Source organism: Eulemur rufifrons, chromosome 9, assembly GCF_041146395.1.
Source record: "Eulemur rufifrons isolate Redbay chromosome 9, OSU_ERuf_1, whole genome shotgun sequence".
Taxonomy (NCBI): Eukaryota; Metazoa; Chordata; class Mammalia; order Primates; family Lemuridae; genus Eulemur; species Eulemur rufifrons.
In genome coordinates this window covers 12641395-12657096 of record NC_090991.1, presented here as the reverse complement: position 1 = coordinate 12657096, position 15702 = coordinate 12641395, and the positions used below count along the sequence as shown (strand labels likewise).

General features: G+C 42.9%; 2 protein-coding genes across 6 annotated transcripts in view; both read left to right on the top strand.

The window, feature by feature from the left end:
• Window positions 1-281: 281 nt before the first annotated feature.
• The window catches only part of KIAA0753 (KIAA0753 ortholog), a 61065-nt gene continuing 45644 nt past the window's right edge, over window positions 282-15702 (top strand). For all 5 annotated transcript variants that reach the window (XM_069483431.1, XM_069483432.1, XM_069483428.1 and 2 more), the window contains exons 1-3: window positions 282-351; window positions 5637-5796; window positions 14337-14964. Coding sequence is in view for 1 of the 5 variants with exons in the window: in XM_069483428.1 (XP_069339529.1) it covers window positions 5701-5796; window positions 14337-14964 (724 nt within the window). In the remaining 4 variants the exon portion in view is untranslated. The remainder of the gene's footprint in view (window positions 352-5636; window positions 5797-14336; window positions 14965-15702) is intronic.
• Window positions 616-4612, top strand: LOC138392567 (collagen alpha-2(I) chain). The gene has a single exon (XM_069483434.1). The coding sequence runs from the start codon at window positions 680-682 to the stop codon at window positions 4082-4084; it is 3405 nt and encodes a 1134-aa protein (XP_069339535.1). The 5' UTR covers window positions 616-679; the 3' UTR covers window positions 4085-4612.

Sequence of the window (15702 nt, the reverse complement as noted above, 5' to 3'; positions counted from 1 at the left end):
TAGAGCAGGGCGGTGCCTACAGAAGCCAGTGGCGCTTTGACGTGTACGGGAGCCTCTGAAGGCCAAACTCATCCGCACTGTCTTACTGCTCTCGTTTCTCAGCTCTTCTGGGGCTAGCTCCACTCCTGAACCCAGGCCTCTTCTCTCATCTGGTCCTGACCCCGGCCGCATGGACACTGGCTGCAAAACTTGCCGCCCGGCAACACCTGGACCCTTATGTAGCTCAGGAGCCTCAACGGCTCCCAAGCCGCCTTGCGCCTGTTGCTATGGCGACTGGGCGAGCGGCCGGAAGCGAGGCCTAGTTTGGGGCCCTCCTGCCGGTCCCGGTAGCCGCGCCTCTCCCAAGACCAGGTGGGCTCAGGCCGGAGCTGGGGGTGGGGGGGATTCTGGGAAGCTGCGTTAGGAGGCGTGGACCTGGGGAAGAGGAGACCTTGACTGGGCAGACTCTGCCGCTCTGTCCGCCTAATTACCTTTTTTCCTGTCTAGGCTTTAGAGGGGCCTGGGACTAGGGGGCGGGCGTCCGGGACTGGGCGGGGGTGGAGTGGGGGGCTGGGAGGGAGAAAGGCTGCGAGGGCTGGAGCTGTGTGTGAGTGCGTGTGTAGAGCAGCTTAGGGAGCGAGGTGCTAAGACACAAAGTGCCCCGGAGCTGCGTTGGGGAAGACGGAATTGTCCTGGAGCTATGAGCCGGGCGACTGGGCGTGGGGCCTTGCCCAGGCTGCGCGGGGGCGAGCTTGCTGCTAAGTTGCCGGGTCGCTGCGTGGGGCCCAGCAGGTCGGGGCGGAGAGTTCGGCGGCCGTGGGGGAAGAGATGGAGCGTGGGGACGTTTCGAGGCTGTGGAGCTAGGCGCCGGGCGAGGTCCTCGGTTTGGGAGACGCGCTGTGTGAGTGCAGGAAGGCTGCAGGACTGTCGGCGGCCATGGGGGAGGAGACAAGCAGCGGAGACAGCAGACGCCTGTAGGGAGAATGACGCTTCTGAAACACCTGGAATTGCAGGCTTGCTTGAGGCTGCAAGGGACCCTGGGGCTGTGTGGGTGAACGGGGCTGTCGGGGAGCCCGAGGTGGTGGGACCTGCTGGCTCTGTGTGGGTGACCGGGTCTGGGGAGGAGGAGACGGAAGATAGGAGTCCCCGGGGCTGTGAGAGAAAAGGTCGTCCTGGATCTCTGGGGCATGAGAGCATTTTTCAACTGTGGTTGAAGGTGCAGGCTATGAGGGCAGCTTCGGGATGTGGGGAAGGAAGCAGAGTCGAGCTCCATCCTGCAGGAGAGGGACCAGTTGAAAGGGGTGTCCCTGGCCGAGCTTCCTGGGTAGAGACAAGCTGTGGTGGTGTTACAGGACCTTGGGTGAAAGGGCAGGCCAGGGTGTTCCCCCAGGCCTCAGGACTGTCCACAGCTATGGGGCTAGGGGCGGGTTATGACAGAGCCTCAGGCTTCTGTGGACAGGAACAGGCTGGGAGGGTGCCTCCTCCTGTGGATGTGCCTGGGGCTGCTGAGACAAGTTCTGGGATTGCCTCACACCTACTGGGGAGGGGACAAGCTGTGGGAGTGCCTGGGGATGTGGAGGCCATAGGCTATGGAGTTGCTCCAGGCCCTTGGGGAAAAGGGCAGACTATGGGGGTGCCTAGTGCCACGGGGTGGTCTGGGGCTGTGGGAGTGCCCCGAGCTGTGGAGGGAGAGATGGGCTGTGGAGGTGCCCCAGGTCTTTCGGGGAGAGGGCAGTCAGTGCAGACTCTGGCACAAGAGGCAGTCTGTGGGGATACCCCCAGCCTATGGGGCAGGGGACAGGCTGCGGGGGTACCTGATGCTGTGGGGGTCCCTAGAGCTGTGGTGGAGGAACCCACCTCTGTGGGCACCCCAGGCATATGGCAGAACAGGCAGGCTGTGGAGGAGATAGGCTCTAGGGGTATCCCTGGCCTGTGGGGCATAGGACAGCCTGTAGGGGTGCCCTGTGCTACTGCAGAGGAAGCTAGATGTGGGGGTGACCCTGGATTCAGGAAAAAGGGACAGGCTGTGTGGGTAGAGACAGGTTCTGGAGGTGACCCAGGGTCATGGAGAGCTGCAGAGACCGCAGAGCTGTCTGGTCCTAGTGAGCAGGAGGCAGGTTTTGGGGGCACCCCAGGCCTGTTGGGTATAGAACAGGCCCTGGGAGTACCCCAGGCTTTGGGGAAGGAGGAGACAGGCTGTGCAAGTGTCCCAGGATTGTGGAGAACAGGACAGCCAGTGGAGATGCCCCAGGCTGTGGTGGTACCGGGAGCCATGGGCGAAGAGACAAGCCATGGTGGTGTCCCGGGCTTGTGGGATAGGTGGCGGGCTCTGGGAGGGCCTCCAGCTGCGGCAGTGCCAGGGCTTGCAGGGGAGGAGACACGCAGTGGGAATGTCCTGAGCCTGTGGGAGAGGACGCAGGCTATGAGGGAGCGAGGGGCTCTGGTGCCTCCACCTTTAGGGGTGCCTGGGCCCGGGGCACAAGAGACTGGCTGTAGAGGTGTCTCTTGTCTGTGCGGGAGGAGGCAGGCTGTGGGGCTGCCTGAGACGGTAGGGATACCCAAGGCAGCAGATGTGCCCAAGCACAGGTGTGCCCCAGCAGGGGTACCCACAGGTGTGTGCGTGCCTGGGTCTGGAAAGATGCCTGCCACTGTGTGGGTGTCTGGTCCTGTGTGTCAGGAAAGCAGCTCTAGCGCTGTTTTGAATTTGTGGGAAAGGGTTTGTGCTGCCGGCATACCCATGGCTTCAGGGAGGCCTCTGGCTCCAGAGGAGCTATGGCCTGTGGGGGAGGATGGTGGTTCTGGGGCTTTCCCAGGACCATGGGGAGGGAGGCAGGCTACTGGGGTTCCTGTGGCTCCGGAGGTCCCTGGGCTTGTGGGGGAGGAGACTGGCTCTGGGGGTGTCCCAGGGCCTTGGGGAAGGAGACAGAGTGTCAGAGCTCCTGTGGTCCCTGAGGTGCCCACGGCTCCTAGGGCACCTGGTCCTCTGGTGGTAGAGACTGGCTCTGGGGGCTTCTCAGGCTCGTCAGGAAGGAGGCAGACTGCTGGTGGGGCACCCATGGCTCCTAGGCTGTCTCGGCTTATGCAGGAGGAAACTGGTTCTGGAAGCGTCTCAGGGTTGTGGGGGGAGAGAGAGATAGTCAGGAGACCCACAGATGCCACAGGTCCTGCAAGGATGGTAGTGCCCACCTGTGCCGGGATGCCTCGACCCACAGTGGAGAAGACTGACTCTGGGGGCATCTCAGGCTTGTCGGGAAGCAGACAGACCCATGGGGTCTCCATGGCTGTGGGGCTGCCTGGGTCTTTGGGGGAGGAGACACTCTCTGGGGGTCTCTTGGGCCTATCAGGAAGAGGAGAGACTGCTGGGTTGCCTGTGGCTGCTAAAGTTTCCATGGCCATGGGAATGCCCATGGCTTCTGGGCTCCCTGGGCCGATGGTAGGGGATACTAGCTCTGAGGACAATGGCTCAGGCATGTGGGGGAGACCAGCCACTGAGGTGCCCACCGCTGCCAGGGCTCCCAGACCTGTGGAGGGGGACATGGGCTCTGAAGGTGTCTCAGGCCTGTGGAGGAGGAGACATAGTGGAGCGGTCCCTGAGGCCCCAAGGGTGCCTCTGCCTTTGGGGGTTCTTGCAGCTGTAGGAGTTCCCATGGCGGGGCACGTGCCTGCTGCAGTGTGGGTGACTGGGTCCACAAGTGCAGAAGCGGATGTGGGTGTCTCAGGCCTGACAGTGGTGAGAAGACAGTCCGCAGAGGGAGTGGGGGCTTCAGAGGAAGAGACAGGAGGTAGGAGTATCCTGGGACTGGCAGGGAGGAGCCAGCCTGTAGGGGTGTCTCACGCCTGTGCACATGGGGCTGGGTTATGGAGCTGTCCAAGGTCTGTGGGGGAAGAAACAGCCTGTGAGAATGTTCCAGGAGTGTCAGGGATAAGAACAGCTGTGGGGGTGCCCCCAGTTCCAAGGGAGGAAATAGGGCTTGGCCATTTCAGAGATCACCCACATCAGAGTGGGGGAAAACAGGCTGGAGGAATGTCTGCAGTCAGAGTGAGGGGGAACAGTTGGGCAGAGAATTCGGTGGGGGAGGACAGATTGAGGGGGATGTTCCAGTAGTATGTATAGGGAGCAAGTTGGGGGGAGGTGTCCTGGGGCTCTGTGGGAGGGAACAGGTTGGGGGGAGGTTTGTCCTGGGTTGTGGATGAAGGCACAGGCTGTAGGGGTGGAGATGCCTCAGGATATGTAGGGTGACAGGTTGGGAGGTTTCCTAGAGCAATGGGGAAGGGACAGATTGCAAGGAGAGGAGTGCCCCAGGACTTTGTATAGGGGTGGGTGTCCCTGGACTTTGTGTGTGCATGTGTATGTGTAGCATCACTTGAGGTTTCCTGGAACTGTGGGGATCGCCTAATATTGTCCTAGTGGAGAATGGACTGTTAGGCCTTTGGCACATGGAAGCCACCAGGGGGAAAGTACTGACCATGTAAAAGTTGCAGATGCCCTGGCCCCAATTCTGCATACTCCATTCCATGGCTCTAGTCCCCAGCCTGTGATGATGTCAAGCCAGTTGGGATTGGCTTTGCTAATGTTCCTTGTCCCATCTGCTTCTTTGATCATGTGTCTACAGCCTTAGAAATAAGAACTCTTGGACAGCTGTCTTTATATCCTACAGATGTATCTGTCTTTAAGCAAATCCAGACTACAAGCGTTTGATTTCTTCAAAAGCTTAAATTAGGGTTTTTTTTAACTTTGAATATCCCAATTGATTTACTGTGGGATTCTTTGAGAAACAAATTCCCCAGTGCATTTAAAACTAGTCAGTTCACAGAATATGAGCTTACCTAACAAATGTTGAGTTAAATTGTCTACTATGCTCAAAGCACTGTGTTGTGGGAAATAGAAGAGTAAGACAAGGCCCTTACCCTCAAGAAACCTTGTTTAGCCGGGAAGATGAGACATATACCTGTGAAACAGGTAAATAACAATATGAGACAGCACTGTGATAAGCACCTGAGTGACAGGGATAATAAAATGTCTATAAAGGAGCAGCAACAACAAGGGTATATCCCTATACAGCCTACTGAATGGTTTCGTATCGTTTGTATGTGTGTTTGTGTGTGTGTAGGGTAGAAGGAAGATGGGGGAAATTGAAGATTGAGAAAGGTCATTCAGCTAGTTAATGGCAAATCCTGGTTTGAGTCTAGGAGTTCTGATCCTGCAGGTTTACTTAGAGTCATTCAGAGTTTTGTCCATTTGGGCTACTCGGTAGAGTGAAGCACACTGCTTTTTGACTAGCGTTAGGATCCATCAATGTAGACTGTTCATTCGTAAAATCACCCTGCTGGAAAGAGCTAGTTTATCATAGCAGAGTTGCTTTTGGAATAATGTCTTACTGGATACCCTTGAGATTTGATATTTGGAATGAAAAGGACCAAGAGATTATCATTAAAATAGTAAGTGTTCCTGTATTTCTTTGAAAACGAGAATTTCAAAATAGCAGTTGCTTTTATAAATTGAAGAAACTATCATATGCCTGTCTTTAAGCAATCACTCTTAGTATGAGGTTGCTATGGGCTATTTCTAGAATATTGTTATACAAGCATGGCATTATGCTTTATTCTATTCCCTTGTTTGAACACTGTTGGTCTGAAATAGCTTTGTTTTGTTGTAGGACTGGTTTTAGGGAAGACTGCTGCTCATGACAAAGCTGTCACTATTGTTCTACACTATTTAACATGATGGGACCAGACCGACCAGCTTCAACCTGTGTTCATCTAGCATCTAGTGCCCAACTAGATGGGAGGAGTGACCCCATGAAACTTCAGACCCAGGTAGTTTTGTTTCTTAAGATTTTTATTATGAAACATTTCGAACAAAAAAGTTGAAAGAAAAGGACAATGAACGCTTTTGAAATCACCTTCTAGATTCAGCAATTGTTAACAATTTGTCCTGTTTTTGTATCTACCCAACCATCTGTCTCTGTAAAAGTTTTGCAGAACCATTTCCAAGTAAGTTGCAGACATCATGACACTTCTAAATATTTGAGAATACTTGTAGTAAAAATAAACTCACCTACTTAATCGTAATACCATTATCATACCTAAGAAAATGTAAAAAAAAAATTCCCTAATATTATCTAATAACCAGTCTTTATGCAACTTTACTTAGTGTCTCAAAAATGTCTTTTTCTACAACATTATATTATGAAAATCGTCAAACATGTAGCAAAGTTGAATTTTACAGTGAACATTTAGATTCTATTAATATTTTATTTATTATTTCATTGTCTGTCATTTGATCATCCCTCTAGAGAGCCATCCATCAATCTATCTTATTTTTGATACATTTCAAACTCAGTTGCAGATGTGAATACCCTAACTTCCACATGCATGTTGTACACTAGAATTCACTCTTTCTTCACCAATTCTTTCAATATAAATTTTATATCAGAAATGGTGAATACATTGGAATGTGTACATCTTGTCACATTTGCTGAGTTTTGACAAATACATGCATATGTGTAACCCATACTCTGTCAAGACACAGATAGTTTCTATTCTAGAAAGTTCTCTTAATGCCCTTTCCCAGTCAAGCCCCATCCCTACCCTCCAGAGGCTACCACTGTTCTGATTTTTTTTCTACCATAAATTAGTTGTTCCTATTTTATATAAATTTATATATATATAATTTATATATAAATAAATATATTTCCTATTTTATATAAATGGGATCGTATGATGTTTACTCCTTGGTGTAAGGCTCCTTTCACTAGGTGTAAAGTTTTTGAGATCCATCCATGTTTTTGTATTTATCAGTGGTTTGTTTCTTTTTAATCCATTTTACTAATTCCGTTGTATGAATATACCACAGTTTATCCATTCTCCAATTGATGGACACCTGGCTTGTTTCCAATTTGGAGTTAGTGTAAACAAAGCTGGCATGAATGTTCTTGTGCAGATCTTTTTATTGCAAGAATAGTACACAGAATTCCTGGATACTCTTCTCTCACATTCCCCAAATGTTAACATTTTACTGCACATCCCCTCTCTCTCACTCTCTCTACATATATCATTTCCTAAACTGTTTAAGAGTAAATTGTAGACGTGATGCCCTTTTACCCATAAGTTCTTGTGTATTTTTATGTATTTCCTAAAAACAAGGAATTCTCTTATATAATCATAGTACAATTATTGAAATCAGGAGGTTAACATTAAATTAATACTATCGTGTACTCTGCAGACCTTACTGAGATTGTTAGTTGTCCCAATAATGTCCTTTATAGCAAAATAAACTCCAAGATCATAAGTTGTATTCAATTATCAAGTCTCTTTAGTTTCCTTTAATCTGAATGATTTCTGAGTCTGTTTTTGTATTTCATGGCATTGACATTTTTGAAGAGTACGGGCCTGATGTCTTTTCATAATTACATTCAAGTTTTGTCAGGAAAACCACTGAAATGATGCTGAATACTTCTCAGTGCATCCTATCAGGAGGTACATGCTGTCAGTTTGGTCCCATCACTGGCAATGTTGACTTTAATCATTGGATTAAAATGGTACTGCCAGGTTTTTCCATTGTAAAGTTATTCTTTACCTTGTATAATTAAAGAGATATCTGTCTTTGAGACTATGTTAATATCTTTTTACTCCCCAAACTTTCCCGTACTAGTTTTAGCATTCATTGATGAGTCTTACCCGAATCAAATTTTTATTATAATGGTTGGTAAATGGTGATTTCTAATTTTACCCTTCCTTCTGCATTTATTAGTTGGCTTATTACTATAAGGAAATGCTTTCCCTTCTCTTCCTATTTATTGATTTCAGCACAGACTCCTAGATTTTTACTTTTGTCAGTAGGTTGTAATCCTTTGCTATCACTATTTATTTAACGTACAGATATTTATTTTGATGTTCATACGGTCTCTGATTTGGCCACCAAGAGCCACTCAATCTTTGATCATTTTATGGTATAAAAAGATATTCAGGGTCAACTTGTTTTTTGTCCTATCCCAGCCCTGGAATCAGCCATTTATCCCTTTGCCCTTTTAGTGGAGAATGGAATTTAAAAATCAATATCTGACACTAGAGATGCTCATTGATACTGGAGTGTCATTTCTAGGCCCTCTCAGAGGACAGAAACGGGAAATAGATATATATACTGTGTGCATATACACACGTACAGACATTCATATGCGCATCTATACTCACATACATCTATCTCTTTCTCTCCCTTCTTTCCTTCCTTCCTCACTTTCTTTCTTTCTGTCTGCCTGTATGTCTATGTTAAAACCCATGAGTTCACACAGGTATTGCCAATTCCAATCCAACACTCCATATTTCTAACTCCTTTGTTCAACAGTGTGAAACCTGGCTCCAGTTACAGACAATATATTTACTTATTTACTCAGTCCTAGAATGTACAAAAAGTAGTTTCAGAATTGCTGTTTAACAGAATCCTCTGTTAAAAAAAAAAAAAGCCTACAAATTATAGTTCAATATTTGTTTAGAGTATACTTGTCTTTAGCCTGAGGGCAGATAATCCAAATGTCGTGTTTGAGAGTTAGGTGGGTTAATTTTTTTTCACCTTCACTTTTTGGTGTGGTTATGTTATTTATTTGAAATTCAGTTTGGTCTATTGATTTCTGTTAGTATTCATTTTTAGAGTTTTCCTCCATCCTTATGGATTTTATTTATTTTCTTCGTCCCTCCCTCCCTCATTCATTCATTCATTCATTCATTTCTTCTTCCTTTTTTTCTTCCTTCCTGTCTCTTGTGTGTAAGTGAAACATTAGCATGGTTCCATATATTTAGTATATTTGGTATATTCAGGAGTGTTAAATGGTGCCCCATTCCCTCTATCCTTTCTAACTGATTCCCACCTATACCCTGTAGATAACTCATTAGTGTTTGATTTTTCTTTCCTGTTTCTTTTTGCACAAATCATCCGATGCATATATATTTTCTCATGTCTCCTTTTTTTCTTATGTGAAGGGTAGTGTACTACAGATAAATTTTTTGCACTCTGCACTTTTTGCTGTACAATATATCCAGAGAAATCTCTCCACATTGGTTCATAGAGCTGCTTTTTTACATCTTCATGGTACTCCATTATGTGGGTATACTGTAGTTTATTCAACCACTCTCCTACATGGGCATTTAGGTTGATTGCATTAATTTATGGTTACAAACAGTACAGCAATGAGTAACCCTGTGCATATATATTGTTGGAGATGTATCTGCAGGGTAAATTTCTAGAATTGAGACTAAGTCAAAAAGCAAATGCACATGTAGTTTTGTTAGGTATTGCCAAATTTCCCTCCATAAGGTTTGTGTCAATTTACATTCCCACCAGCATGCTGTCAGGGTGCCTGTTTTCCCACAGTCTCACCAATAGCATGTATTATTATACTTTTTAATTTTTGCTAATCTGTTGGGTGATAGATGGTATTTCAGTGTATTTTAAATTTGTATTGCTATAAGAATAAATATCTTTTTATGTATAAGGGCCACATTTATGTATTTCTTTGTAAATTGGTCATGTGTTTTCCCATTTTCTATTGAGTTTTGATTTTTTGCACCTCACTTTTTAAGATTTCTTTATGTATAGGAGCCTTTTGTATTTGCAAATATTTTTCGTCCAGTTTTTCTGTTCTACTTTTGACTTTGCTTATGGTGCTTTTTGCCAGGCAGAAGTTTTTAAAAAATTTTTTTATTTTAACATAGTCAAACCTTTTGCTCTTTTATTGTATATGGATTTTGAGTCCATTAGAAAGCCTTTCCCTAAACCTAGCTTAAAGTGGAAGTCACCCATGTACTTTTTTTTGGTACTTACAACACATCTCTGAGGTATTTTGGGTTATTTTTACTTTGGGGGAAAGGATTTTTTTCCAAATAAGGCTATAAGTTTCAAGTACTGTTCATCAATCTTTGTACCTTTCAGATGGAACACATTTTTTTCTCTTTAGTGACATTTTTAACTACTTTTTTTAATCCAAAATACTTTGCTGAAGTTTTATCATGATAGATTATCTTAAACTGACTCTTGATACACATGATTATATAAATGTATTCATTGTGAGAGTAGGGAAACTGTCTCTTAGATGAAGGCATCAGAGGACTGGTTTCATTGGATTTGTAGGCATGAATTCTCCTAAGGCTATTTACCTGTTTTTGACAGGTTCATTCTGGAAGGTCCAGGAGTGTACATATTTAAAGCCATAAAATTGTTTGTTTCCTTTGACCTAGTAATCCCAGAACAGATCATTTATCCTAAGAAAATAATTTATGGAGAAAAAAACCCTAAATGCATAGAGATACTAATTGAAGTAATATTTCTATTAGTGGGAAAACTGGAACAACCTAAATGTTTAATAATAATGTTGTAGTTAGGTTAAGCATAAAAAGGCCTTTCATTGGATTTTGAAAATGCAACCATGAAAAATAAAAACTATAGGAATATCGAAGCATTCTTAAGTGCAAAACAAAGCAAAACTTGTATTTATTATGAGGAAAACTGACAAAAACTGGGGCCTGCATAAGAAGGCATAAGTGGACTGTTTAGAGCAAGATACACTTAGGCACAGAAGGAAAGATGGATCCTGCTGCCAGATGTAAAATCCTGGGAAGACCTGAAGAAGTGTGTTTGTGTGTTACAGCATTTTTAGGAAAGCTCTAATGGATTGTGTTGGTCACTTGCAGAACCCTAACATTTAAAAAACAATATTTTTAATTATTGAAAATAAGTTATACTTATTTATGGGGTACATGTGATATTTTGATAAAAGCATATAAAGTACAATGGTCAAATCAAGACACTTGGGATACTCATCACTGCAAGCATTTGTCATTTCTTTGTGTTAGTTAGTGATGCAGGGGGTGTCCCAGTGGAGGGAGGAAAGCCGCCTGAACTTGCCAAGTGGGTTCTTGGCTTCCTGAGGGAATGAATTTGAGAATGAGCCAACTAGCTACAGGAAAGTTTTATTGAGACGGAGACAGACAACAGATCCCATTCCACGGACAAAGTAGGGGTCCTTTCCCGAGCAGAAGAGGGACCGCTTATGGTGTAATGGTAATTTTTTAGATGTTTAAAAACCCTATAGTTACTAGCATTGTCTTGAGGTCAGGCTATAAAGGTTAATCATAAACTGCTGTCATAGAAAGGTAAGCACAGTTTGTAAGGCATCCAGCTTAGTAAATCATCCATCCTCACGTGGTCTCAGGCAGTAACTTATTGGCGACTTCCTTATTCAGAGTGATTAGGGTCTGATATCAGTCAAAATGGCTGCCCTCTCAAGCTTTCTTGACCTTCCTTTTCTGCCTTATCCCTACATTATTAGGAACATTCTAATTCTCTTAGTTATTTTGAAATATACAATAAATTATTGTTAACTATAGTTGCCCTATTGTGCTACCAAACGCTAGATCTTATTCCTTCTATCTAACTGTATTTTTGTATCCATTAACCATCCTCTCTTTATTTCCCACCTCTTCCATACCCCGCTACTCATATTCCCATCCTCTGGAAACCATTGATGCTCTGTCTCCATGAGTACAATTTTTTTTGGTTCCCACATGTGAGTGAGAACATGTGATATTTGTGTTTCTGTGCCTATCTTATTTCACTTAACGCAATGTCTTCCAGTTCCATCCATGTTGTTGCAAATGACAGAATTTCATTCTTTTTTATGGCTGAATAATATTCCATGGTGTATATGTACCAGATTTTCTTTATCTATTCATCTGTTGATGGACACTTAGGTTGATTCCATATCTTGGATATTGTGAAAGTGCTGCAATAAACATGGGAGAGCAAATAATATCTTTGATACACTAATTTTCCTTTCTTTTGGATATATACCAAACAGTGGGACTGCTGGATCATATGGTAGTTCTATTTTTAGTTTTTTGAAGAACTTTCCTACTGTTTTCCATTGTGGTTGCACTAATTTACATTCCCATCAATAGTGTATGAGGGTTCCCCTTTCTCCACATCCTTGCCAGCATCCATTATTGCCTGTCTTTTGGGTAAAAACCATTTTAACTGGGGTGAGATGATATCTCATTGTAGTTTTGATATACATTTTTCTGATTATTAGTAATGTTGAGCATTTTTTCATATACCTATTAGCCATTTATATGTCTTTTGAGAAATGTCTATTCAGATCTTTTGCCCATTTTTAAAACACATTATTTGTTTTTTTTCTATTGAGTTGTTTGAGCTCCTTATATATTCTGGTAATAAATTCATTGTCAAATAGGTAGTTTGCAAATATTTTTTTCCATTCTGTGGGTTTTTCTCTTCACTTTGTTGATTGTTTCCATTCCTGTGTGGAAGCTTTTTAGTTTGATATGATCCCATTTGCCCTTTTTTGCTTTGGTTGCCTGTGCTTTTGAGATTTTGTTCAAGAAATCTTTGCTGAGACCAATGTCTGGCATGTTTCCCCAATGTTTTAGTAATTTCTTAGTTTCAGGTCTTAGATTTAAGTCTTTAATTAATTTTTATTTGATTTTTGTATATGGTGAGAAATAGGGGTCTAATTTCATTCTGTTGCAAATGGATATCCAGTTTTCCCAGCATCATTTTTTGAAGGGACTGAAAATGAGTTGACTGTAAATGTGTGGATTTATTTCTGCGTTGTCTATTCTATTCCATTGGTCTATGTGTCTGTTTTTATGCCAGGACTGTGCCGTTTTGGTTACTGTAGCTTTGTAATATCATTTGAAGTCAGGTAATGTGATGCCTCCAGCTTTGTTCTTTTCACTCAGGATTGCTTTGGCTATTCTGGGTCTTTTGTAGTTCCGTATAAACTTTAGGATTATTTTTTCTATCTGTGAAGAATGTTATGGTATTTTGATAGGGATTGCATTGAATCTATAGATTGCTTTGGGTAGTATGGACGTTTTAACAATATTAATTCCTCCAATCCATAAGCATGGAATATCTTTCCATTTTTTTGTTTCCTCTTCAGTTTCTTTCATCAGTGTTTTATAGTTTTCATTGTAGAGATCTTTCACTTCTTTATTTGTAGGTATTTCATTTGTAGCTATTGTAAATGGGATTACTTTCTTGGTTTCTTTTTCAGATTGTTCACTGTTGGCATATAGAAATGCTATTGATTTTTGTATGTTGATTCAGTAAGTTGACCTACAACTTAACTGAATTTACCAGTTCTAATAGTTTTTTTGGTGGAGTCTTTAGGTTTTTCTAAATAGAAGATTATATCATCTGCAAACAAGAATAATTTGACTTCTTCGTTTAGAATTTGGATCCCCTTTATTTCTTTCGCTTATTTAATTCTCTGGCTAGGACTTCTAGTACTATGTTGAATAAAAATAGTGAGAAAGTGGGCATCCTTGTCATGTTCAAAGCTTTCAGTTTTTCCTTGTTCAGTATGATGCTAGCTGTGGGTTTCTTGTATATGGCTTTTATTATGTTTGAGGTATGTTCCTTCTATACCCAGTTGTTGAGAGTTTTTTCATGAAGGGAGATTGAATTTTATTGAATGCTTTTTGGCATCTATTGAGATGATCAGATGGTTTTTATCCTTCATTCTGTTGATAATGATGTATCACATTTCTTGACTTGCATATGTTGAATCATCTTTGCATCCCTGGAATGAATTCCACTTGATCATGAGAAATAATCTTTTTAGTGTGTTGTTGAATTCAGTTTGCTAATACTTTGTTGAGGATTTTTACATCTGTGTTCATCAGCAATACTGGCCTGTGGTTTTCTTTTTTTGCTGTGTCTTTGTCTGGTTTTGGTATCAGGGTACTACTGGCCTCGTAGTTTGGAAGTGTTCCCTTCTCCTTGATTTTTTGGAATAGTTTGAGTAGGATTGGTATTAGTTCTTCTTTAAATGTTTGGTAGAGTTCAGCAGTTAAGCCAATCGGGGTCCTGGGCTTTTCTTTGAGACTTTTTATTATTGCTTCTATCTCATTACTTGCTATTGGATTTCTTCATGGTTCAATCTTGGTAGGTTGCATGTGTCTGGGAATTTATCCATTTCTTCTAGGTTTTCCAATTTATTGGCATATAGTTGCTCATAATAGTCCTAATGATCCTTGGAGCCTGATATTTTGAAACAGGACAGAAGTTCATGACTGGGACTTACTGATTGCTGCTTGAAGTTTTCTGGATTGGCTTTTAGAGTATGATCCCAGGATGATATTAGTAAACATAAGATTGTAGCATAGAACCAGGGGTATGTAATGAACTCAGTAGAAAAGCGCTGATTGTATCAGCCCAACAAAATGCCTCTTAGCACTAATAATCTGGTGGGTGAAATTTTAGAAACTCAGTTAATGACATACACCAACTATGTAATATGTTATTTTTCTAATGTCTGCTTACTTTTATTTACTTTCTAAAGAACCAGCTGCAGTTTAATAGGAATGTTCCTACACATTCAAGCAACTTGGCAATCCGATATTCTTGCCCACATGCAATTAGAATTGAAAAACTGAAGCACTCGTACAATGAATCATACCATTGTAAAGATGCAGATTTTAGAGTTGATCCTGACCTAAGCAGTTCTGTTTCATTTTCCGTCATATCAGAAGAGAGACTTAGCTATGCTGTCCACCTAGCCAAAAGAGATGTGAAACGAAGACAATTTGAAGAACATATAAAGGAACATCATCTCAGAATTCAACCCCAAAGCTCTCAGAAATGTGGACATACTAAGTATAAAATATCTGACCACAGGGTGGAAAGGAAGGAATCAAAGAGTCAGGAAGTGTGTCAGTGCAGCCACCAGCCATCCAAAGTAGAAATTTCCAGCTCGGGTGCCAAGGTATACCTGTACACATCTCATCCAGGACAGTCAAATCTTAATGTGCCAAATTCGCCGCCCACCCGTGATCCAGGACTCTGTCAGCCACATCCCAGGATAAGTGACCACAAAAACTTAAGTGAACAGAAAAGTCTACTAGAAGTCCAGCGTCTCCAGAAAGAATTGATCAATTGTATCCACAAAATTGAAGCGGTAACTAAAAAAGGTGAGAAAAATTAGATTCTTCATTTTGACCTGATGTCATGAGTGTGGAATAGTTCAAATGCATTCCTTCAGGACTCTCCCACCCCACCACTAATTCCATTCCTTCCTTCCTTTGTGTTGGTTCACTAGAGTATGAGCACTCATAGTAAGACAGTTGGAGTTTGACCAATGTCTTCTTTTTCTAACGAGTCTGCTCTGCCTTAGCCCTTCTTTCCAGCAGAGACCCATGAGAGAGCTCCTTCACTGTAGGCTCACTTTGTATGTGCACTGACTGAGGGCCCAGCCTATGAGTTGGTTCACCTGCTGTCTGAACCTTAGGTCTTCTGGTATCTGAGTGCAAATTATCCCATAATGTTTTCCTTCTGTTCCCAGAAGTCCTTCTGGCAAAATTATTAATTTGCTCCAAAAAAGATCATAGTGTATGTATATTACAGATAAAACCAGTTCTCACTTAGGCAATGTTTATATGAGTATACACTAGTGACAAGGGAAGCTGTGGGTATATGTGTGAAATATCTGATCATAGGGTAGAAAGGAAGGTGTATAATCATCATATACTGTTTTCTATAATTCTTTGGTCTTCCCAGGGCCCTTGCATTTTCTTGGGGAGTAGAAGATTGATTCCATTTGGAGAATTTGGGTTGCTATTGCTAACAAGTAGGGAATCAAGCCCATCTTTCAGACTGCAAGGAATAAGGAGTTAAGCATGAAGAGGAACTGTTGTGCTGGAATAGTACAT